A 24,939-nucleotide genomic window follows, 5' to 3' on the forward strand; every position below is an offset into this window, starting at 1 on the left:
GCAAAATCACAAAATCAGATTCACGTCTAACTAAAGGGCCATTCTTCTCAAGTGACTTAAATCTAAATATAGATCTAAATACAGTGAAAACAGATTTCTGACTGCAATAACTTCACAAACCCTAGAAAAAAAAGCATTGTGCTACCATCACTTTTCCTTACAGTGAAAGGTAAATTTCTGAAGTCCATAAGGGTTTGACAAAGTTTGGATGATGAGCCTTCATTAGCCTTTTCCATATAAAAGATTGACATCATAAGTTAAGAGGTTTGCTGAAGATTAAATTGACTCAATGAAATGCATGGAAATTTATTAATTACTCCTGAAAGCGAAATTAAATGATAAATTTGAGAAGTCCAGAAATATGCAAGTTCTCACTTTCCCCTGAAACTTAGTAGTTAACTGCAGACAATCATTTCATCTGCCACATTTACATTTGCTATTGGATTTTGCTTGATACACTTTTACATATTTTACTGTGATTATTATTTGTTAATTTTTTAAATTAGAGGTCTTTATTTGCTTTTCTCCCTTAAGTTTCAAATTTTACACTTTGCCTCTATGACTTTATTTACACTGTGGCATGTTATTAGATACTCAGTGAACAGATCAAAACAGCTCATTTTTACCGTTGGGTAAGAATACATGCAACATAGATATCTTTTATTTATAATGGCGTTAATTATGATGTTCCAGTATCAATCTTTAAATATTTATTTTCTAGTTTAATTAACCTACTTTTAACCTGAGGAAAGAATGTACATATGAAACTTTCTTTCTCTTAAAACAACTCAGATTACAAGAAAAGCAATCAAACCTAGACTTCAGATAAACTGTCTCATCTGCTCATACATTTATTTAAGTGAAGAAAACCTATCCTTCCCTAGCTCTTAATTATATATAAAAAAACTTGATTTAAAATGCGTACCTTCATTCCCCAGTATATCACCAAAATAAACCAGAACTGACTTCATCTCATAATTTTAAAGTTAAACAGATTGCAACCTGCCTTCAGACTGTTTTTAACTATGAGGTTATTGCAAAGTTTGAGGAAAAATGTGTATGAACATTAGCGATGAGTTCTCTATTTGTCATTGCCCCCTGCTTGCAGCCAGGTAGAGCAACAGAGTCTATTGGAAAAATAATTGCAAGCCCAATGTCTAAGAGGAGAAAAGGCAGAGCAAAGTCCATACTCAGGAAAATCCCATCAGCACTTCTATAAAAGCGTTTTAACGTTAAACGCAAAAGGGTTTAACTTTAGAGGGCATGATTTTTTTGCGATTGTCTCTCATAGACAAATAGGATCCATTTACATAGCAGCACTGCATGGATCCGGTGCAGACGCCTCCAGATGAACCAGTCAGTCAGTTTCTCTTTATAGTCAGAGGAGAAAAAAGAAGCTTTTTCAAGGCTATGAGTTGTTTGGTCTATTTTAGTTACTTACTTTAGAATGAGATGAAATAACTCTTGACACAGCTGTGAAAGAAGGCTAGCCAACAAGATCAGCTTTCGACAATGGAAAGTCAGAAGAGATGAATCTCACCATAAGAGTCTTCGGCACTCCCATAAAAATAGTTTTCCGTAGCTTCTGCAAACTGGGCTCCTGTACCCGTGACAGTGTTTGCCATAGTGCCTCTCAGTGCAACTCAGTTGTGTTGAGGCAGCTGCTAATAAACATTAGAAAGAAAAAGGGCTCTTGCTCTGGAAGGGCAGTCTTGGTGAGGCAAGCCACGGCCACCTGATCCCAGCCAACCCACCAGCATGTGTTGGCAGAGAGCACCATCAGCAGCACACATCAGTGCCTCTCCGCAAGCCACAGTGTGGGTTGTGTCAGCCACCAGCCTAACAACTGGCTGCAGGTTGGCCTTGCCCACCGGGAACCTGTTCTGCAAGGCCTGTGATAGCATGGAAAATCAAAAACAGAAGAGCAGATCAACAACAAGCAATGGTTTGTTGTCACTGATGGAGATTGTTCCTCCCCGCAGTGCGACTTGGTGCTGTGTCTCTGTGGCAGGCTGAGCAGCAGCTGCCATCTCTACAACAAGCACTCCGGAGGTGGGCATCAGCGTCTCCCGAGAGCAGCACGGACAACAGCTCTCAGGATGGGAGCTGCTGCCTGACTCTGGACAGGCGCTACGCTGCTGAACACTGCCAGCCACGTTCCCAAAGCAGGACACAGCGTTCCCGATATGATGCGCCTGGTTGAACGGAGCTGCCCTTCGACGCCCTTTGTGTGTTATGAACCGCATCAAACGGGTGCAAGATATTCTGCAGCTGAGGACAAGTAAGGACATTCAGAGCAAGTGGGTGCGTGTTCCCCATGCTCAGCTGGCTTGTTTGCCCAGGAGGTTAAGAATTTGCAGAGATGTAAGGCCTGGCCACCTGCCATACAGAGGTAAGCCAGATGGCAGCTCCTGCTCAAGAGCGCTGTGTCTCATTCATCAGCAGTGGAAGCATTGTGCGAAGGGAACGTACTTGTCACTATTTTAGTTGTGCTTGGTTGCACTGATTAAGCTTCACTGTCAACAGAGTCTGAGCCTTAAGCTGCCCGGTCCCAAGTGCCAAGCTTGCAACCTAAAGATCACATGGTGATGCCATGTCAGGGCTGACGTGGCTGCAAGACCAGGATTCAGAGAGCTCGGTCTGCAAGTTAGACTGTGGGTTTCCTCAGAAGACAGTAATTAGTAGTGGAAGGAGGCCAAACATGAATACTGGTAGTTTGTCCCCTAGTACTGTTTAGACATGCCCACCTCCTATTTATGCCATTGGAAATCACCTTTTATAAGTACTTTGCAAGAAGGCCATATTAAGCAGGAATCTCATAAAGCAAGGAGGAAATTTAGCTCCTGGAAAACACAGCCTTTTTTTTTCTGCTGCAGAAAGTTTAGACTAAAAAAAAACGTAAACGAGCAACTCACTCAGGCATTTGAATTTCACAGAATATTCCCAATTCTTAGTCATCTGCACACCTGGGAGACTGACTGAATTGCAGCCCTATTTGGACTCCTCTTAACTCAGTATTGCTTATGCTGTGAAAACATATATATCAAAAAAGTATGAAAAGGTACCAATTATACGAGCTATAATGAATGATTTCAGTAGTTGACCCTCAATATTAAAGCCGTGTAAATATATGGCAGAAGGGCTTTCTATGTGATACAGACTTCTTTTGGATTTATCAGCCCACAGCACTGAGGTAAAACAGCTCTCCCTCATCTACCAGATTCTTCCTCTCTCCAAAAATTTATGAAAGTCATAATTCTTTTTTAATAATATCACTGTCTGCTGCCATGGAGGAGTGTAGTATTAAATTCAAAAGGACAATGCTCATGACAGAAATTAGATGAATAAAAGCTCTGGAGAAAACTAAGCTCTTCTCTACATACCATTGGCACTGCTAATTAATAGAGAAAAATCAGAACCGGACCTAAAGATCTCCACTTGCCAGGAAAGCTCATAACCTCATCCAACCTTCATTGCTCAGGCCTTGTCTGACCTGAAAACATGGCAAGATAAATTAGCAAAGAAAGTTAGAAACAGTGAATAGCTTTGTGCTTAACATATTTGAACTTAGAAATAACTTCCTTAGCACCTAGAAGAGGATTTCAGAAGCCAGACCTCTACATTAAAAGAATTAAAAGGAAATGAGAGAAACGTACGGCCACTGATTCCATTGAATGGCTATCGTTACTGACTGCAGCATCCCTTAGTAGCATCTGTCTATTAAGTTGTAATACCTGAAAAATAAACGAGTGAATGAACAATGAAAGTTATGTGTGTATGTGTCTGTGTGTATTCTTGCAAATTCCTAGTCATAAGTGGAAGTCCTAAAGCAGCACCAACACTACCACAAATGCTACTACCTTGGTACTCAGATTCTTCAGGGGGAATTTTGAGAGTTACAGAGCGGAATTTGAGTAATAGGGTAGGACAGTGGGAGAGGAAAGTAGGCTTAGGAAACAGGGCTCATGCCCTCTTGAAAATATGTTGCAACTCTGAACATTTCTGCAGAAACTTCAGCTTTTTTTATATACCATTCCGTCTTTATATCTGAAAGTTTTCTCGAGGTTGGTTTGCCACCTACAGAAGAAAGAAAAATCTTCATGTGCCAGGCTGCACGCAGTTGCCTTCGCTGGGGCCTTCCCCAGAACAGCCTTGAAACAATAGTAACAGCAAAGGTACACCATGAACTGGACCACTTTGTTTTCCATTAATCTCAGATGAGAAGTCTGTTTTTTTTCAAAGCCTGTTTGGAACTGTTTAAATGATAACATTATAAAGCTAGGCAGTCTTTAAACAAATACAGGGAGTCAAGGCCTTTTACAAAAACTCAGCCTTTGTGCTCAACTTCTTTCTCTATTCCCTACACGAATGGCACCATTTCCCATCCAAAATGAGCTCTCAGCTGTCCGAGTGAGGACTTTCTGGTCCCACTGCCCAGGCTATAAGGATCTAGCAAGTTCTCACCTATAGACACGTGCATACATGTCTGACCTGAGCAACTGCTGTTCATATTCCCAAAACACCTCTCCTGGAAATTAGCAGGCACATATCAAACATCCATTCTGCAGCAATTGAGTGGGGCTCATCCTGATGGGACATTAGGCATTGCCATGCCTAAGCTTTACCTCTAATGGGATCTACAAGTTTTTCTCATGTGATTTAAATCCCTTTAAAAAAATTTAGGCCATGGGCTCCGTGGGCAACACAAGGAAAAGGCAATTTCCTGCATTCCCAGGGGAAGTCCTAATCACGAGGAAAGTTCAAAATCCCAGTCAGCATAGCTAGGGACCCTTATGCCTTATTAGTAAAGGAAGAGACTAAAAAATCTCTAAAAGAAGCGGCAATAGCCAAAAATTTATTGCTGAATACATCCAGGTTTTATCACGTGAGCAAACTTATATAAACTGAAAAGTGGTTTAACTTCTTTCTCTGGTCATCCCAGGTATGCTCAGGGAGCTACTTTTTCCACACCCACAGGTTGAATTACCTCTAGGTGCTGCACTATAAGAGTTTGCTTGGATGGGAAGAGCCTGCAGGGAGGCTATCTGCTAAAATTCAACCTGAAATAGAAAGGATACAGGAAGCAGCCCAATGTTTATAGGTGAAACGTCTGAAGAAAGAAAGTGAACTTGAACTGATAATGAGACTTGTCCAAACCTGTAATGCTTGTTATTCAGAATCTATACATTAGTATAATATGTATGTATCACAGATATGAAGCCAGCATTCATATCATAAACCAGACAGACTTGCCCTCAGCAAAATTATTATTCAGTGATGAAGGTTTAGTCACCATACCTCCCTCCTGCCTGTTAATTAAAATGGACTTGCCAGGTAACACTTTTTCCCTTTTACACTCCCAGGTGAAGAATTTTCTCTGTAAAAAGGATCATACCTTAACCAAACCCCATCATCAGCAATATTTAGCCGTGCACTTGGAATAGGCTTAAATTCTTAAATGTTAGAAGCAGCAGGGAGACAATGAAATTCATATGAGATGATATTTTTTAAGGTAGATCTAAACCTGCTTACAACGACCTGTAAAATACTGAGAGACGTGACAATAAAACAGACGATGAAAAGTTGATACAACATAATGTAAATATAAAAATAATATCATATCTTACACATGCATAAAGATGTGCTTTAAATTAAGTGTTACCTTTTTCAGTGAGATACTGAAGATTTTGTGGGTGTTTCTTTGAAAAGGTCAGCTCAGTGCTGGACCATGGTCAAAAAAACAGATCAGAAATCACAAATCATTACAAAAGGCACTGAATACCAAATGCTAGATGAATACGTGATGTACACATAGTTTTGCGTACCATTGTCTTTAAAACATCTCCAATATGATAGTATTGGTCACACTGCCAGAACAACATCAAGTGTTGTTTTCTCAGTGTCTGTCAGCTTCTGCATCCAGGCATGAGCACCCAGCCCTCCACTTGGCAGGTTTAAAAATCAAAACTCAATCCATAAGCATCCTTTACTGGGCCAGTGATAAAGAGATGTGGTTGACCGCATTGTGAAAAGCATCTGCTCAGCTCTTGAGCACTCAGAAAAGAAACTTACCACACATTTTTATCCCGGGAATATTTGTTGTACCAGATATGGCATATTATAAGGGTTTTATAAAGATTGCTTTGGAATGACCTGTACTCTGCATTTGCAGGTTTAGCTCGGGAGAAGTAGCGTCCCCACCTTAGACTTATGCCAAGAAACCTCTCTACCATGCCATCATCCATTCTCTCCACCCAGCACCTTCTAAGTCGATGAGTGGATTGAGTGGCAGGGTAATGATTTCAAACTGTTTGGTGAGGATGGGCTGTTACTCTGCCACACTTTGTCAAGCAGATGAAATGAAACAATTAAAAAGAAAGTGAATGTAAGTACCAAAAGGCTAAACATCAAACTTGGAGACGTTCCTATCTGCTTTGTTCCATTTCAAAACACAGTGAGTTAACTGGGCCTGACTCTTTGGCAGTGGTCCATTTGTATGGCACAGATTTACTTAGCTAACAAGGCCCTTTTGTTTGCCACAGCTGTGGAACTTCAGTACCTTGTATCTTTTCACATTCCCAGGTTACCTTGGCATCAAACTGTGACTAAATGCCTGCAAGAGATTTTTAACTCTAGCTTTGGAGGAATGTAATCAGCACAAGGAAGAATGACGACTTTCAGTAAGTGCCCTAGGGTAGCAAGAGCAATAATGAAAATCAGCTGTGCCTCAAATATTCGCAACGCCTCTACAATACCTGGGGCACAATAGAGAACTATACTCTTTGCTCTTCTGTATTACAGGCTGCATCACATTTTCCTTCTCTTCTCTTCCCCTTCCTCATGTTATAACTGTTCAGCTCCATCAGCTGGTGCAAAGGGAGAAAGGAGCTGTGACGGATCTTTTCAAAAGAATTGACTATAAGACCTCTCATATTTTAAGCTGAAAACTTTAAATTTTGGAGATGAATTCCCTGCTCCATGGAAGGAAATTGATGTTTTGTCATTGAGGGACATGATATCACCTGAAGCAATTTCAAGCATATACAAACACAGTTAATGAGCCACACTGAAGAGTCTGGTATAACCTTATAACTGGTCTAACGTAACTATGTTGGTGAAATATCCTTCCTGTTTTTCTATGGCTGCAGAAGGTCCCAGATGTGTAAAATAAGAGTGATTCCGTGTAATACAGATTAAGTAGGGTAGGAAACACTTGCAAGTGCTGGAGTGCTGGTCTGTGGTATAGAATGCAGTTCCAGAAGCTCCCTCCATGCCTTATGCAGCAGGCAACAACAATCAGGGCCTGGGAGCTTTCCAATACCTATACTAAAAGGGCTTAAGAAGTTCTCGTGTGGCTGACTCCAGACAGACCTCAGCTCCTCTGCACTGAAGCCAAACATGAGGCAGTTGCAGTCTAGAGGCTAAACAGCAACGCACTGTGCTCAACCAAATACGCACCTAGTATGATATACACTCCTACCAGCAGGATTGTCTGTATGGGTCTTTTCCTGAGATACCTAAGACATCTTAGGGCAGTGGCCAACTGACACTGAACCCCAAATGGATACTGCCTACATCGCAGCACCACATACGAGAGAAATAATAGTTGGGACAAAGACCAGGAAGAGCACATAGGTGACTACTGCTATTTATCATTCAAAGAATAATCTGACAAAATGTGAAAAGGTATAGGATTTAATAGCTATCAATTTGCTGGCAAAATACCCCCACTTACTATTCTATCACTCTTAATATACAAGTTATTCCCTTCTAAAGTGAATGTGACTGAAGTGACAAATCCCGAGAACTTTTCCTTGTCCTCGCTGTATTCAAGCCTTAAAAACATCCCCATAAAACAGTCGTTTTTTAATTTTTAATTTATTTTTATTTGTTGTTCTTGTTACCAAAGCACCCAGGCCATGTCATAAACCAGGTTCATTACACTGGGCATCTACTCTCTACGTACGAACAAACAGTCCCTGCCTGCAAGGATTAGCAATATAATTAAATAATTGCATGGAATACTGAGGCCCAAAGAAGCTGTGTGACCTGTCTACAGTCAATGAGAGAGGCTGTGACAGAAGCCACTGGGGAATTCCAGGATGAAATCTGGCATCACTGAAGTCAGTTGCAAAACTCCAACTTCACTGAAACCAGGATTCAAAATACATGTTTTTGCTTCATAGCCCTTTGATCAGATGACTCAGCCCTGGCATTTCATAAGTTTTCATATTTCTACTTCTTGCTCTTTTGCATAAAGCACTCACATTTTTTCTGCAAACTCTGTTCATGAACTGATATTTTTCTAAGAATAGAATTCGGATATAACTAGGTGTAATTCTGTTAATGTCTGTCCAAGAGCTCACTACTAAAATTAAGAAATTTTTCAAAGATATGTCCAAAATTTACACTACAAGGTTTTTTCATGATATATCCTCCCCTGAAGTGCTATTTTACTGACTCATTTTCTTCTTCTTTAGCCTGCATTTCCACTGGTGCATTTATTAAGACTTTGCTTTCAGAAGATTTAAGTTTCTTCTTTAAAATAAGGAGAATTAATGCACATGGGATATAGGACACTCCACGCAATATTTCTGGCAGACCCAGGTAGAGCCATCTGGAATAAAAGATGAGCTTTATTAAATATATGCGTTCATGAAACAATGGCAAAACTATTCAGTGTAAATCCTTTTGTGATAATTGCCTAGCTGCTCTTAAGCTTGTGCCCTGAGCCACTTGGGTCTCACCTAAGAGGAATCAATGTGAGAACAAAGAATATGTCAAGGGCAGCAAAGTGGCACCACTCAATTTCAGGCAACTATTCTGGCCAGTTAGCCACCTGGTCCCCTTAGGCTTTCTTCCTTTGAGGAAACGGAGAGAGACGTGAAAAGGGCAGTTCAGAACACCTGAGGAAAACTTACAGGTATTCATGAGCTAGCATTCGTCTTGCAAAACCAACCTTAACACAGTGTTATCAGGAATCAGGCTGAGGCTGTTATTTCAACCTTTCTCTTCAAAATTCCCATAGTGCTTCTTGAAGGACTACAAAAGGCATGAAGCATAATATTCTGCACCAAATTCCAACTTGGATAACTGTAGCCTCTCTGTCTAAATTTCCCCTGAAATTTAATTCAAGTACTACTACACTCATTTTCTGTTCAAAGATATTATGTAGTCAGCCCCTAAACATCCAACATTTTTTCCATAAGGGCTTTCTGCTTTTCTTTTTTTTTTTAAATCAGATAGTAGTGTGTTAAGGTCTGTTCTCATGGCAGATGTTCAGTGCATGCAAATATGTTAACAGGACATTTCTGGTCAAAGGATGTTGCGATGTCTATGGCAAAGGTTGCACTTGACAAATAAAGCCAATACCAAAGGAAAGGGTTATGTTAAATCTCTAATACTGGAGCAGTTTGTGTACTAGATAAGGATGAAGAGCATACATCTATATGTCTGTGCATTTAGTAACATAGTAAGGAGGAGATATGCACATAAAATAAAAAATATACCTGTAAGTGACAATGTCATATATCCTGCATGCTCCTTCTCCTCCACAACTCATAGTACCCCACTTCAAGCAAGTGGTATCTATCAAAGCTCCAAAATAAATGGGAGATGGAATTCCAGCTAAAAACGACATTAGCAATGATTTTGGTGAATAGCACATTTTTTCTAAGTAACAGATATATTGCAGAACTTGTGTAGTTTCTCACCTACTTCATCTGTCCTGTTCTCTTGCAGCATGAACCATGTTCCCTACCTTTCATATGTTCCCTTTTCTTCCTTATCCACCTACTCTCAACAAAAAAAATTCCTTCCTATTATGTATTTAACAATATATGCATGTTACAATATAAAAACCATGTACTCTGATTCCTATTCAAAACTCAACATTCTCTCTTACCAGTGAGTGTGTCATGTTCAGTAAATACTTGACAAGAGGGAGGGAATACAAGATAGCTTTCAGATAAGCCCCAAATATAATCATCCTATCCCTCAAAATAAAAGCATGCAAACTGAACAAGCTGTTCTAATTTGTCATGTTGCCTAGGCTTATAAAAAACAAATTTCCGCCACTGAAAGGCACTCCGTAGAGGTAGACACCTGTGCCATGCCCATAACCCAGCCCTGATCTATATCAGACTCCAAACGAGCCCTAGATGTGCTGCCAAAGTGCATTAGAGCTTTTCTTACCAAATACTCTAGCAGCTAGTCCATGGATACCCACTCCAAATGACTTTTCTTCAGGCTTCAGAGACCTGTATGATAATTACATTGTATACAGATTAACAGGGGTGACATTAGTAAGAAATAGTTATCTGGGGGGTTTTTTCAGTCAAATTCTTCATCACATCATGCCCAAATCATCCTAACTAGCGCATTGGCTGAAAGAGTTCATTATCCTCATTCCTATCATTAACTTCCTTAACTAGGACTGTCAGATCACAAAAGGAAAGATTATTCTCCCAGTATCATCCACCTGCACTAAGGCCAGGCCAAGGCAAGAAGACAGTGGTGGCTTAATCAGCATCAGCTGTGGATGTGATCAATAAGCAGATGGGTATTACGCACCTCTCGGTATCTCAATGCACTAACTCAGCAGTCTTTCGTTAATTTAGGATACAGCTGACAGCCAGGAGCAACATCATTTTATAAAGCTGGCAAAGTTTAGCATGACACTAAACCCTAACAATCAGCACAGAAGTGACATAAGATCTTTCTGTTCTTCCTCCCTCCACACAAAGTAACCCACTTTTAACTCTTGAAGGTGTTTGACCTCAGAATAAAAAATCCAATAGGTTTCTAAAGATAAGAACATTTTACTGTACCTTATTAAGACCATATACCCAGGCATGGCTGATAAGGAAAAAATGAAGCTGCAGACTAATGACAATATTAAAAAATAATGAAGCATCTTGTCACAGTTTTCTTTTCTGTCACACTGGCCCAGAATTGCGGAGACATTTTGAGATGAAAACCCTGAGGCTGCAACACAGGTGCAGTTTTCAAATACCTGTCAAAAGAGTGTTTTAATTACACAGACCCATCAAAACTCACACACCGAGTGTGAAACTCGCACAATTGCTGCATTGCTCGTCGTCTCCTGCACCCGAGTCTGTATGTCACATGTGTAGCCCTGCACTGCAGCCTCTCTCCCCATCTGCCAGGCCCAGGTCCACTGATCAGGTATGTGGTGTGTGGGGTCAGAGCAGGAGGGAGCTGAGGTGCTCTTATGTAGCTGGAAGTACACTACCTCAAGCAGGCCATCATCAAAAGAGCCCTCTGTAGAAGATATATTTCCCACCACAGCATAGTAATGCCATTAAACTACCATTAAACTGCCATTAAACCTGACCCTTCTTTTAATAACCAAATGTACAGGATAGCACATGCTAGAAGAGAAGAAACCAGAGACATCTGATTTAAGGTCAGCTTAATAATATCCTCACTCACATGCTTGCTTCTACTGAATCAATGAGACTATTCACAGAATAAGGACTAACAAATGTCATCCAGAGACAATAAGGGCATCAGCATCTGGCCCTTACTAAATCTGATCTAATCTAACAGTTCTCTAAAACATTTGTATGGCACAAATGATTTCTAAAATCTGTATGGTTTGGATTTTTATTGAGGTTATTATTTTCAATTGTTTTCCATCTAATCTGAACTTATAAATAAATTAATTGTGAAAAATGTACACTTAATTAGGGTAGCAAATGCTCTATAATACTAATTGATTTATTTAAATCTACAGGATGAAAGAGATTATTATACCCATGCTCTAGAATTTCATTCTGGCTGAATGTGTGCTCAGGTTTCAGACTGGCTAACAATACCTTGAGAATAACTTCTTATAGCATTTTTGGTATTTCAGTTTCCTTCAATTATTAGAAGAGGCTTCTTCATTATATTCTTTAAATTAAATTTAATTTAAACTAATTTTCATATTCAGCTTGAAATTTCTGTTGCCACCAAATGAATTTGTCCAACTCTATCTCCTACAAGTGCAATTAAATGGATGTGTATGGATATTTCTCCCCCTACTCCTCACCTACTATATTTCATAGCTACAGCACAAAAAAAAAAAAAAGTGTTCTTTACCACATGTTTTCCAGTTCCCCTTGAGGCTTTACACCCAGCAAGACAAGGTGACACATAAGTGATTCCATTGTCCCCACAGACTGGGTCCCATACTTTGAGCGTGCAATTACAATCACTGTTGCAGCCAGCAAATAGAGTATTTTCTGCATATGAGACTTGCTCTAGCCTGAAATACATTTAGAAGATGAATAAATATTTCAGTAGTGAAATCCCTGACGTAAGCCTCTGAAATGCCTAAGGTTCTATTCCAGCTGAAGTGCTGATCCAGGACGCAATCATACATGCTCCTATCCAGCAGTCATGCCTTTCTATCTTTCTATATGGTATTATACTATAGTATATATTCATAACTAGGTATTCATACCCTACAGCGTTTTTCTCATGTATGGCATATATATGCTCAACTGTGAATAAGCATATGCAAACCTACATGTGCGTTCACACACGCATGGCCCCTCCGCTGATTAATGGCAGGCTTCAAATCAAGAAACTGCAGATAAATTTCCTCTATTATCTTGACAGCAAGCAAATTTCAGTAAACTAGTGCAAGATAAAGAACGATTTTGTCCCTCTATACTTCTGAAAGTGCATTAATGTATGCCTATGCTTGATCAACAACTTTTTATTTTTACCTGCAGTTACATGACTTGAATGTAGAATTGTATTAGTCCAAGACACGATGCACTCATGCAATTGTATGAGTCTTTATATGTATATCTTTTTTAATATACTGTATCATTTAAAATAGGAATAACCAAAGCTAGACCTAGTGCCTCACACAATTAAGAAGTCTAGAAAAGTTAGATCCTGAAATATACCTTGTTTTGTTTTGCAAAGCTGTGGAGTCACTGGCTGATTTCTGACAAGAAAAATCATTTCAGTGTTGTGCCTTAAAGAACGTACCCTTCATACGAAACCGTTAGGCCAGCAACTGGTGAAGGGTCACAGATAGTCCAATGTGCAGTAAAGTAAAGAAGGTATTCCAGTAAAGATATCCAAAATGCTATGGTTGCAGCCTGAGAGATATTTGTCTTGAACTTCTTCATGAACAAGCCTCCAAAAAAATATCCAATGCATATAACCGGTAAGTTGTAAACACCTGTTTAAATGAGTAAAACGTTACAATAAATAAAGAGATCGGCAAAGCTTCCCATAAAGGAATAACATGTATATGATTTGGCAAATACATGTGTAGTGCCTATGGCTGATGAACTTAACTGAAGTCAAAAATGGTAGTCTGCTAGTTCCCTTGCACCCCCAACAACCAGCCACAGTCAATAGCAGTTGTGAACTGCTTGGAGAACCAGTGGGTAGGACTCAAAGGATTCATTAGAAAATTGCAACCTACAACAGCAGTTGAGTTCCAACACAAAAAAGGCAGGGTTTCATCACAGCCCCACTATCCGAGAGAGCAACTCAAGAGTAGGATAACCTAACTGATCACATCTTTGTGTACACAGAACATCACAGAAAGAAGGAACAGACATGCAGTTTTGGAATGGGCTTATTGAACGTGCGCTTCACTTCTTTTTCACTGTTTGGTATTTTAATGAAGCAAAGATTGACTGAGAGATATCTAGGAACTAGTTTTACACAAACATTATATGGCTTGGTTGTCTTTGCTCAAGATGGTGCTGGTTCTCTAGCAATCCTTGACTGCACGTGAGCATGGGGAGCCTGAGGAAAGGGGAAGAACCATTAAAAGAGACTCGGGCTCCTCTCAAAGTACTCTGTCTGAAAAGGAACCATGCAGTGCAATGGCAGTGTAACACAGATAAGATGTACGATAGCTATATAGCTTTGTATGTAGAGCTTCAAAACACTGGTGACAGAGGGTATTAGTGGTGCCCATAAGGTCTGGGACATTCTTTGTGGTAGGATTTAAAGAAATTGGAGCAGCTACTATGCAAGCTGAGCATTCGGTTAAGGAACAGAAGTACGGCTTGATGTACGTTAAGATGATTCTTCTATAATAACTTGTTCTGATCTAATTAAATCACAACAGTTAAGTAAGAGAACAAAGAGAATTTACAACATGAAAAAGTCAAACGTATTGTTTCAGGATATTTGCTTTGTGCTACTACTTGCCATTATCATAACCTCTTTGAGATCAGTAGTGCAAGTGGTGCAAATCATATCAGATGACATAATACATCAACTGAAGCTTCTAGAATGATCTAAAAGATGGAAAATGGGCTATTACAAAATTCTGCACAGGAAATCAGAAGATATTTAGCAGAAAATGCAAAATGATTATTTAGAACTGCTTTGTAGTGTGGAATCTCTCCCACATAGAAGCATTTGACCCTAGCATGTATATGTGTACATGTATATATGTATATGTGTACATGTATAATGTACATATGTGAATGTATAGAGGGATAGAATTTGCGTATAGTCATCACCAGGTGGTAGATCAGAACAAAGCAAAATGTGGATGTACCAATTAAAAAGATGGCGTCTGATGCAGATTTTCCAAACTGCTGTTCCAAGTATTTTGGCATGAAGGATATCATGCCATTGAATGCGCTGAACTGTAACACAGTTATGCATATAAATAACATATAAACTGGGTTGCGAAACAGAGCCTTGAGGAACGGAATGAAATCTGGAATGAGACAATGCAACAAGTTAGTGTGATGCTTTACGAAATGAATCATCCACTGCTCGGTATGGCTGAGGAGGAAAGAGGGGAACAGAGATGGTCCTTAACTGTTTCAGGCTAATTCTTGTGCTTGGCCAGAGAATGCAGGTCAAAGACTGCTCACTTAGTGCAGCTTTCCCCAACGTGTCTCTTCTACATGGAAACAACCATAAACACACACACACACACACACACACACACACACACACACACACACACACACACACAGAGCAGTGCATGGTGCTGCTTATAAAGCATGATAAAAATCTCATTATAAAATTTTCCTGAAGCTTATGAGTTAGGCAGTGACTGAACCAAGTCAGATTTGCAGCAGCACCTGCCACCCAACTATTCCCACTCCTTTTCCCATCATCCCATCCCCACAAAGCATCTATCAAAACCCCTTTCTGGTACCTGGCAGGCAAAGGGAGTACAAAAGGGAAAGGGTATAAATAGACTAGGCAGCTGGGAGTACCTGCCACAGAGACCTAATCACTAGTTTTTGATATTGCTACTGTTAGTGAGGGAGAAAGGGAAAGACAGAGGAGAAGAGGCCTAAGAGATAAGTGACCCTGATTTTTCCTTACACATCTCAAAGTATGGATCCTCCAGCCTTCAGCAAGGTAAACCTCTGAGAAACTAATTTGCATATGTGTTTTCTCTGAGTAATGCCTATTAAATCAGGACCTGAACCATAAAAAAAACACAATTCCTCTTTGTCTCATGTTCTCTATCAATTAATGTGTCAAAAAACTCTGCAGAAAAATGTAAACTTCTGTAGAACAATGACCATAATTCATTGAAAGTGGGTACCAGCTAGCACTGATACTTATCTTTCAGAAGCAGGCAAGTATCTCAGTAGAACGGGATCGGTATATCAGTCTTGCAAAAATGGGTCAAATATCTGAAACACTATGAACAGGGCTGTCTTATTTATATATGCCATACAGTTTAGAAGCAGAGCTTTCTGCAGAAGAGATTACCATGCTAATTTGAACTATAAATACTCCAAGTTTCAACTTGAAACGACAACGCTTTTTGATTCAGGATATTCAGGGGCAGTGGACATTCACATCAATGCAGGAAGGGAATGACGATGAAAACAAATAAGCTCTGAAGTGATTCTGGAGCGCCAGGCAGCCACAGTCTGACCTAGGAACCTTACCTCACTGAAGCAGCATGTTATTTATGGGTTCATTTGGGGCTACATGATAGCAGAGGAAGAAGCTATGTTTACCAAAATGAAATTGCAATACCAGCCAAGATCTGAGTATTCGGTCTGAGTATGGTGCATATGCCGGGCTCATCCAGAAACACCGTGGAGAGGTAGCTGGTACTTGGCACTTACTTTCTGAAAATGAAGATCTTGTCAAGGGGCTTTGAGCTGGGCATCTGGAATCATGAGACTACTCTGAAGATCATAGCCATTGACATATTTTTTCATGTATGTTTTTAACAAGTACAAAAACTAGAAGGAACAAATAGCTTTCTACAAATATATAGATCTGAAAACACAGAGATGTGAATGTTGCTGTTGGCAGCATGAACAAATGTAAGTCAAATAGATCGTTCCTCAATGAGCCATTAAGTGATTGTGAGACACTTAAACACCTGTCAATTCCCTTCTCTGTCTTTAAGCTGGACTCCAGTATGCATAAGACTCATGCTGGTTTTCGACACAGTGGATTGGGGGACACCTGTAATTAATATTTTCAATGTGTTCACAGCTCACTGAGGTTTAATATTCTTAATGAAATTTCAATGCATTAAGCCTCTAGGAAGAAAAAAAAAAGAAGAAGAAAAGCTCCAGATTTACGTATACCTGCAATGCAGAAGAGGTGGAAAAGGGTTGGATTCAGGACTTGGATGTATGAAATTGGTTTTCTACTTCTGTGAAGGCCATTCTAAATCCCTGTACAAATCCTTTGTACTACAGACAGCTAAAAAATAGACGTATACATTTCATATCTTGGACCCATCTTTACTTACAAAAATACACAGACATAGTTTACATCTTAAGGACAAAATTAAGATGGAAATAAGATAAAATATAACTTGCCTTTAGCAATTTCATACATGGTCTGCTTGGCTTCATTTTTATCGTTTTCTTGCAATAGTATTGCACTCTTTTTACTGAACTCCTCAGGTTCATTGGTTTCTCCTTCCTTCACAAGGGACTTGGGCAAAAACCAAAAAGGTATTCCGGCAAGAAGATTCAGTGATGCACAAATCAGAATGCCCAGCCACCATGCTCCAACCCAACGGGCATCAGTAACTGTTATAGTTATGTCCTCTAAAAACAAGTAACACATCTCGTATTAGTTCAGAAACATATTGTGCTGTAATTGTTTGTTTTCTTTGTTATCTTTGACATATGTAATAGATTGAAAACATTCTAAAGATCTTAAAAGGAGGCTGATGAGAAAGAATAGATAGTCTCCAGTCATCTTTTCTTATGCTGCTAACTTTTCTGGCAAATTTTAGTGCTTTATATTAAATTAATTCTAATTTTTTTTCTAAGTTGTCAGATGATACAATAATTCATCAAATAATATATATGCAGATTCATTTGCTCATGTGTGAACTCAGGGCTTTTATTGAACTGAATATTACAAATAGATTTTCCATCCTAAAAGAAACACTAGCAAGCTTAGATAAAATGAATACAACACATATTAGCTCACATATTAGCTTTTAGTGCTGATAAATACACCCCTCATGCCTACTGATTTATATGAAAGTTTTTATATACTCATCCATTACCTGCATTTACTGATCCCAGATCAACAAACAGTTTCGCACAGAATGAGCCCAACAAGAAACCAAGGAAGGGGCCGATCACAGTTGCTGTATGTAGGCATCCTGACATATGAAAAGGTGAAAACATACAAAATCAGAACCTGCACATAACTTTTTTCTTAGAAGTATTATAGATGTTCAGAATAGCTTTACTAAATAGATACTTAGGCCTAAAACCAACCTCATTTCAACAAATTCATAACAAATAGTTGAATTAAATGCTATGCAATATGATTATTCAGACAGGGCAGCAAAGTCCTTCTTTATTCTTTCTTTATTGGACTAGTGGAGTCACAAGAGCCCCCCCTTTTGCTTTTGCTTATTTGCATGTTTGTTTTAGGGATGAGAGTTGGCATAATAAGATGGAGTACTTAGAGATTTACCTAAGTAGAAAGGTGAATTCTCTGCTTTGGCAAAATCTTCCAAATATGAAATGCCTAAAGGCATGATGGGAGTTTCACCCATTCCTCGTACTATGTTTCCAATCATCACAAATATCCACAGCAAGGATCCAGGCTCTTTTTCACAATCTATGAATAAAATAAGAAGCTAGGATTAATGTTTTCATTTTAACTATTAATTACATTCTAGAGATGAAGATGAAGAATTAACTAACAAACAGCTTAGCTTTTGATGGGTAGGTCTGTCCTGTAAAACAGGGAAAGAAGTAGTCGTGGTGCTCGAAAGGCTCCAGAACTGGAAGAAGCCTCTGCATTTGCTGGAGCAGAGTTTAAACCCCTTTGCTGCCCAGATCACACCTTGCCCAACCAGCTGGCAGTGCTGATCACCTAGGCTTTTCTCTTTACTCATTCCCACCAGCAGAATTGTTATTTTCATGTCAGTGGATAGAGGACAGCCCCTGAAATATGTGAGCCAGAGGGATAAGATCCTCTTGGCTTGTAGATGAAGGTCCTTCCAACACCTCTTCCTGCTTCAAGACTGAGGCTGACCTGCCTCAGAGCTTGGTGGCTCTCCTAGCTGTTAATGTGATGCAAGTAAATCCTTAGAATGACAATCATAATTTATGTTTGCTAACTGATACTAAGAGCTAGTTAAAATTGCCATTTTTATCTCCCACCAATATGATGCTATGCATTTCCATTTCAAATCAAACAGAAATGTTGAATCATCTACACTTCTCAACCAGAAAACAGCTCCTTTTACAAGGTTTTCCTGTCAGGTGGCAACATGTCCCTGCACTTACCAATTTACTATGACAAAGCTGCTGTGATCCCTCATGGGACTTGTTTTGGATACTTAAATGAAACATTTTGTTTTGATTTTTTAATGGGAAAAGTTTACTTCAAGAAAAAATTGCTTTTCAGAAAGAATATATTTTATTTCAGATTTTTCTACAATGTCTCAAAGAAAGGTTTTTCAGCTTTCAATATTCAACATCAGGTTATTAAGTCTATGAACACTCTAACTGAAAACATTACTGTTCAGAGACCAAGCTCAGATCTACTCTGTCAATGTCAGATTCTTGCCAGCAAACAGAAGTTAAACAATCCAAATGCAGGTGCGGTCAAATTCAAAGGATTTTTCATATCACAGAGGAGATAGATAGATAGGCTCATAAGCGTGACAAAAATGTCACAGTTTTGCTTGTCTGTAAGCTAATAGGGAAAGCTAAGTTGCCCAAGTAAAGGCATGGGAATGAGGACCTCTGGGTTCTATTGCCTGCAGGGCCTCCAAATGGCTGTTTAATTTAAGGAAAATTGCTCTACCTATCTGGACATTTTTGTTACAGATAAACAAAGAAAAACAATACCTGAAATCTTCACAGGAAAGATTAATAAGAAGCGCTACTAAGCGCTAATTCATAAAGTGATACGCAGTCTTGGAAAGCTTGGACTCTATGTTCTTTATTAAACAGAGACACAGGAAACAACAGTATAACAACATTCAAGTTTGATGTCACAGTGTACATATAATGATATTAAAGCAGTGTGATTCAGCTTTAGCACACATTTATGGAACATCATCATCAAACATAACAATTAATTGTGGGGTTCCTCTCACCTAACTTTTGCCGTTCACTGATCATTTAAGTTTTCAAAAATCAATAGGCACATCCAGGACCTAATCTGTTGCACACTACAGCAAAGAGCATGAACATCCCTAGAGCAAGGGACTCTGAAAGTCCTCTGCAGTCTCCTTTCACTATCTATCAAGGTACCCCACAGAGTTCAGTCTAAATGTCTCTTTCTCTTTAAGGTGGCTAAAGACCAGGGAGATTAATCCCATCCTCAGAGTGAGAATTTTATATGTTATTATTTAATATAATATAATATAGTTATATAATATAGTTGCCTCTGTCTCTTTTGACTTCAAAATAGTTGCTTTATATGCATATGCTACTGATAATGGGTATGTATATTTCATATAAGTTTTCTCTTTTCTCTAAAAGAAAGCAGGGGCTACTTTTTTGCTCTGCTTCTTATTCTTTTCTTTCATGTGTGATACAACAAAAAAAGAATCTTGATGCCTTTTACCTATTTTCCAAATCACAGTTTCCCATTTCCTCACAGTGCTATGGTATTTCAAGTCAAAAAGAGGAAGATTTCTGAAAAAAGCACTTTTTTTTATTTCCCCAACAAAGTGGAATGACAGGGATATTAATGGATACTGTAAAAACTGCATGAAAAGGAGTTACAGCTTTGGAGTCACAGACTAAAAAAAAACCAAGCAAATCTAAGAAATTGCCTGACCTCTAGTTTTCAAGCCTGGAAAAAGTACTGCTCCAAAGTAGAGCTCTGAAAACAGCACTAATCAAAAAAATCCTGTTTGCTTAAACACTATAAAACAACTGAGCAGAAAGCAACAGTAGGTATCAGAAGAGCCATACCTGTTGATGGTTTCTCTGTAGGTAAAGAGAAAGAGCTTTGATTAACAAAGCACAGAGGCATGAGTGAAGAATTCTCTGATGGTGAAATGCTGCTTTCAATATGATATCTGTTTGAATCAAAATAAAGCATTTACAGATTAAGAAATACATTAGAACCACCTCATAAATGTTCTTCAGTAATGAAGCTACCTAGAACAGATGTAGGTAGCTACAGCAAAAAGTAAACCCATGTCAAGTCAACTGAGCCTTCGTAACAAAGCGAGGTAGGACCGAAAGAACTAAAGGAAGGCACGAAGCCAGTGCTTTATCTAAACTGGTATCTCGTCTCTAACATAACCTTGTAGCAAATGCTTCAGGAGAAGATGATGAAACACCCTAAAGAAGACCCCATATTATCTTCTCTCCTATTCTTCATGCACTTTAATCCAATTTACACCCTGAGCAGAGGGTGCCACCAAGCCTGTGTGCCTGTGGTGTTATACCACATTGGGTATAACAAGATTAAAATCCCAAAGGATCTTCTTTTCTCAAAAAACATCTCACAGATTAAAATGCAGAGAAGCCTAAATGCTTATTTTGTTAACCCAAACAAAAATAGTGAAAAAATGGATAAAGAATCATATCTAAAGGATTTATCAGAACAACGATCAGATACAGTTTCTAATCCAGGCTCCAGACCAAAGACATCTGAAAAATCATCTTCTATTGCACATCCAAGTAGATAAGAGTTAATTGTGTAATGCAACAGTAGCATATAGACCTCTGTTTCTTCAGAGAGTCCATGTGAGAGGTAGTGAGAGGAAGGGGTAGAGGACAGGGAAGAGGATGGTGATGGGGACAGGGAAGGGGAAGTCATGTCAGCTGCCCAGCAGACTGGGCACTGGAGGTGACTCTCCTCAGGAAGCGATTACTGACTTAAGCAAAATACTCACCGTCCCATTAGGAAATGCGGAAGTGATATCAAAAGACAGCCAAATGACAGAATTGTGCAGCCCAAAGCAATTATTCTGGGTCTGTGAAGCTTTGCTCCAAAGTAACTCACAAACGCAATCAGCAGCAAGTTGCCTGCAAAAAGAAAGTGGTTCATATTTACAAACTAAGACATCCTTGTATCTTTTAAAGTCCAACACAATTTTGAGTAAACCTTGTTAGCTCACCATCTGTTATTTCTCTAGCACTTTAACTAGACAGGAAACTGGCTAAAGATGCAGTAATCTCTCCTGTGATGCCTTTTTTTCTGGAAGAGTTACATTAGGCAGGAATTAACATGAGAACACAGGCTAAAATGGAACAGATATCATAGTGAAAGAGGAGGTTTTTGACTGTACCTATATACAGAAGAAATTTCCTACTACTTTATGTAGAAACTAGGCAGAATAATACCTCTTTCAGGAAATTATTCTCCTGGGATACTCTATTTTGCAGCATGTGGGAAAATAGAGAAGTAGCTATACAAGTGTTTCTGTATTGAAAAGAATAAAAGTGAGGTGTCACACAGAGAAAAGAGGAACAATAAATTGATAGTATTTCAAAAATCATTTAAGAGGAATTTTTTTAAAAGATTTTTTTCCTTAGTGACTTTTAAAAGTACAAATGGGCTTAAAAACGTGAATCTATTCTCCCTCTACTTTCGCTTCAAAATCAGTTGATTTGCTATACTCCTCATTTATTGCTGATGCAGCTAAGAATCAAACCTCATGTTACGAATCAGGTCCCGTTACGAATAACAATTGTTAGTACACTTACTAATTTTGTCATATTTTTGTCAAAAGAACAAAACCATATCTCTTACTTCATGCTTTGAATGAAGTTTACATCTTTTCTTGCATATAATTGCTAGATAGACTGCATTGAATCAGTGGCTTGAATTACGCTAAAAGATGTACACTTGTTCAATCCCAGTAAATTCATTACATCTGGCACATACACTGATTCTAAATCGTTTATATCTTAATGTGATTATTCACAATTATTTTACATCCTTGGAGATAGGAATGCTACAAGCTGCTCTTTTAAAAAAGTGCATATGAGAGGACAATTTATATAAGATAATAACCTAACCTTTCTACATACCTCCTCACTAATCTTGACAATTTCACACTTTTTTAAAGTCTCAAACCTTTCATAAGCATGAATATATTCTGGGTATTCATTCTGTCTCATGACTTTGAATGGCCTCATCAAACTGCTTTGCAGGCAGCACCATGGAGTAATAAGCAGTCTCTTCTCTGTGCATGTATAAATAGAGGAGACCAGGACAAGGTATGGATGGAGCCTTGACTCCCCTCCCCACCAGTGCATATGAGTCTGTGTAGACCATATCCTCCACCGAGCCAGACAGAGGTGACAAAGGATCCAGACTGTGGCCTTCAGGGTATAAAATGCATCCTCTGAAGATCTCTACCCAGATAGTTTTTGAAGCTATCGAGCCTTTTCGTTGGCTTTGGTGGCAATCTCAAAACCTGACCCTGTCATTTGGCAGTAAAAGTCACTGACAGGGGAGCTGGGGGTCACTATCAGTGGAACTAGAAGCTTTGTTATAGTTATACAAGTATGAAAACGTGAATCACTGTTGGATTTGAGTGAGGAGACAAATCACTCCAACCAGCTTTGAGGTCACCAATGAAAAGAACTGTGAAAATGCTAAATATGACCTTATATTTAATACAAACTATCCAAAGATAGCGCTTAAATTAGCTGAACCAGCTTGTAGTCCTAAACTTCCTTATTTGAGTAAGTTTCCCCATTGCTTTCCAAGACACTAAGTAGATAAGTACAAGTTCAGAGGGTAGGATAGCGTTGGTCACTATTCTGTCGCATACAGCGAATGACAGATTACTATTGACAGGAGAGTCACTAAGACATGCTCAGCCAACATATTATTTTCTGAAGGAGTAAAAAATATTAAAATGAGTGATTACCAATTTCAAAACTTCCATTAATGATCCCCACTAAAGAAGCCGGAATATTAAACTGCTTCTCTATCTGTGTGTACATGCTGTTCATGTAAGCACCAGACATCGTTTTACCAACATATGCAAATGATAGCGCCAGCAGAAATACCTGGGAAAGAAAAAGGAGAATGTATAAAGAATCCAAGATTTTATATTTAGGATTATTTCCAGACTATTTTATTGATCAAAGATGTGCTTCCAAGTAAAACAAGTGAATAGTCCTGACATACTGACATGCCTGTAAATACAAGTTCAAATCCCATCAGCTGTCCTTGCCCACAGAGCTATGGCTTCAGTGAACGAAAAAAGGAAGTGAGAATTTACTCTTGCCCGTTCCCAGTCATCAAGACTATCATCAGAAACCTCAAGCCCCATTTCCCCAGCCAAGATACAGGCACGGTACACTCTCCCACCGTGTGCCTGCTGCAAGATTGCCATCTGCAGGACTGCGTAACATCTGCAGCCAGAAGAAAAAAAAAACACAGACTGTGCCAAGTGGAAGAAAGACCAGATCTTTGCACCCTTTGCTCATCTAGATGATAAATTCCTTGCGGGAGTAAGATCGTTGTCTTCGAGAGAATTACTTGTTTGAGTAGCTGCTCTCCATTCTCAATAGAGGTCATGAGCCCAGAATGAGTCCTTTTGAACTGGAGTAGTAAATAGCATGTCCTTTTTACAAGAAACTTTTGATTGATAACAATAAAATAAATACAAATATATGCATTTGTATCCAATCCTTTTCATTTTAGGATACTTATTAAATAGTATTTATGAGAGAAAATAAATCGCATTTTGAAACACATCTGCTGCAAATCCTAAAAAGCATGAGTAATGTATTAGGGCTTTGAATTACTATGAAAAACAAACTGTTATATAATTTTTATAGCGTTTCTTGACAATTTGCATAGTTTGGGGTACATCGGTAGCCAATTTTTACTGCCATGTGCCATGCCATAATTGGTAAGGCTCATTTCAAAGGTTAAAGAAGGAAGAGTAACTGTCAAACTAGGGGGATTACACAAGTGTAGAGGTGGAGCTTCAAAGGAGCAATCAAGCACACCTGCTAACACTTCACAGAGCATAAAGTTCAGGGACATAGAAAGCAGCACATTTGGTTGCAAACCTGCTTGACCTGGATGATTAAGGCATTAAGGATACAAAAACACTCCAGAAATTGTTGATTCACTTCAGATTCTAACTTTAAGTTGAAGACTTTGGACTTTGACTGTAGTGCAAGCAATTATCATTGTGCATTCGTATAAAATTGCTGAAACATTTCTGTACCTTAAGCTTGGAAATGCAGCAGAATTTCTCCCCTGCTCGAGGTTTCTCAGCTTCTTTCATGTTGCCTTTTTAAAGTGACTCCAATGTCTGTTTCTGAATCTTTCCAGTGATCCCATTACAGTGTTTAAAAAGATAGAAGAAAAAAAGAAACACATTTGTCCCGTGCTTGCAAAAAATCAGATTCCTTCTGAGACCAGTTATTTGAGTATCTTGCCTAAATAACTGCAAACTGAATTCCAACAAATGTACAAGTCAGAACAACATTTTCTAATCAAGACAATTTGGCATGTGAGTGTCAACAGTTT

At 38.9% G+C, this 24,939-nt stretch overlaps 1 protein-coding gene across 12 annotated transcripts in view; it reads right to left on the reverse strand.

Moving 5' to 3' along the window:
• Positions 1 to 4,990: 4,990 nt before the first annotated feature.
• The window catches only part of SLCO1A2 (solute carrier organic anion transporter family member 1A2), a 54,735-nt gene continuing 34,786 nt past the window's right edge, over positions 4,991 to 24,939 (reverse strand). For 6 of the 12 annotated variants that reach the window (XM_009671893.2, XM_009671895.2, XM_068948778.1 and 3 more), the window contains 14 exons: positions 24,635 to 24,733; positions 23,318 to 23,459; positions 21,329 to 21,461; positions 20,397 to 20,503; positions 17,932 to 18,078; positions 17,513 to 17,611; positions 16,809 to 17,042; positions 14,549 to 14,713; positions 13,009 to 13,204; positions 12,106 to 12,271; positions 10,830 to 11,014; positions 10,195 to 10,259; positions 9,510 to 9,627; positions 4,993 to 8,617 (listed from right to left, as the gene is read on the reverse strand). In XM_009671893.2, the coding sequence (XP_009670188.2) occupies positions 8,449 to 8,617; positions 9,510 to 9,627; positions 10,195 to 10,259; positions 10,830 to 11,014; positions 12,106 to 12,271; positions 13,009 to 13,204; positions 14,549 to 14,713; positions 16,809 to 17,042; positions 17,513 to 17,611; positions 17,932 to 18,078; positions 20,397 to 20,503; positions 21,329 to 21,461; positions 23,318 to 23,459; positions 24,635 to 24,694 (1,986 nt within the window). In that variant the 5' untranslated portion in view covers positions 24,695 to 24,733 and the 3' untranslated portion in view covers positions 4,993 to 8,448. Of the gene's footprint in view, positions 8,618 to 9,509; positions 9,628 to 10,194; positions 10,260 to 10,829; positions 11,015 to 12,105; positions 12,272 to 13,008; positions 13,205 to 14,548; positions 14,714 to 16,808; positions 17,043 to 17,512; positions 17,612 to 17,931; positions 18,079 to 20,396; positions 20,504 to 21,328; positions 21,462 to 23,317; positions 23,460 to 24,634; positions 24,753 to 24,939 lie in introns of all 12 variants that reach the window. The other 6 variants (XM_068948781.1, XM_068948799.1, XM_009671905.2 and 3 more) reach the window with 4 other exon arrangements.

Source organism: Struthio camelus, chromosome 1, assembly GCF_040807025.1.
Source record: "Struthio camelus isolate bStrCam1 chromosome 1, bStrCam1.hap1, whole genome shotgun sequence".
NCBI classification, from domain to species: Eukaryota; Metazoa; Chordata; class Aves; order Struthioniformes; family Struthionidae; genus Struthio; species Struthio camelus.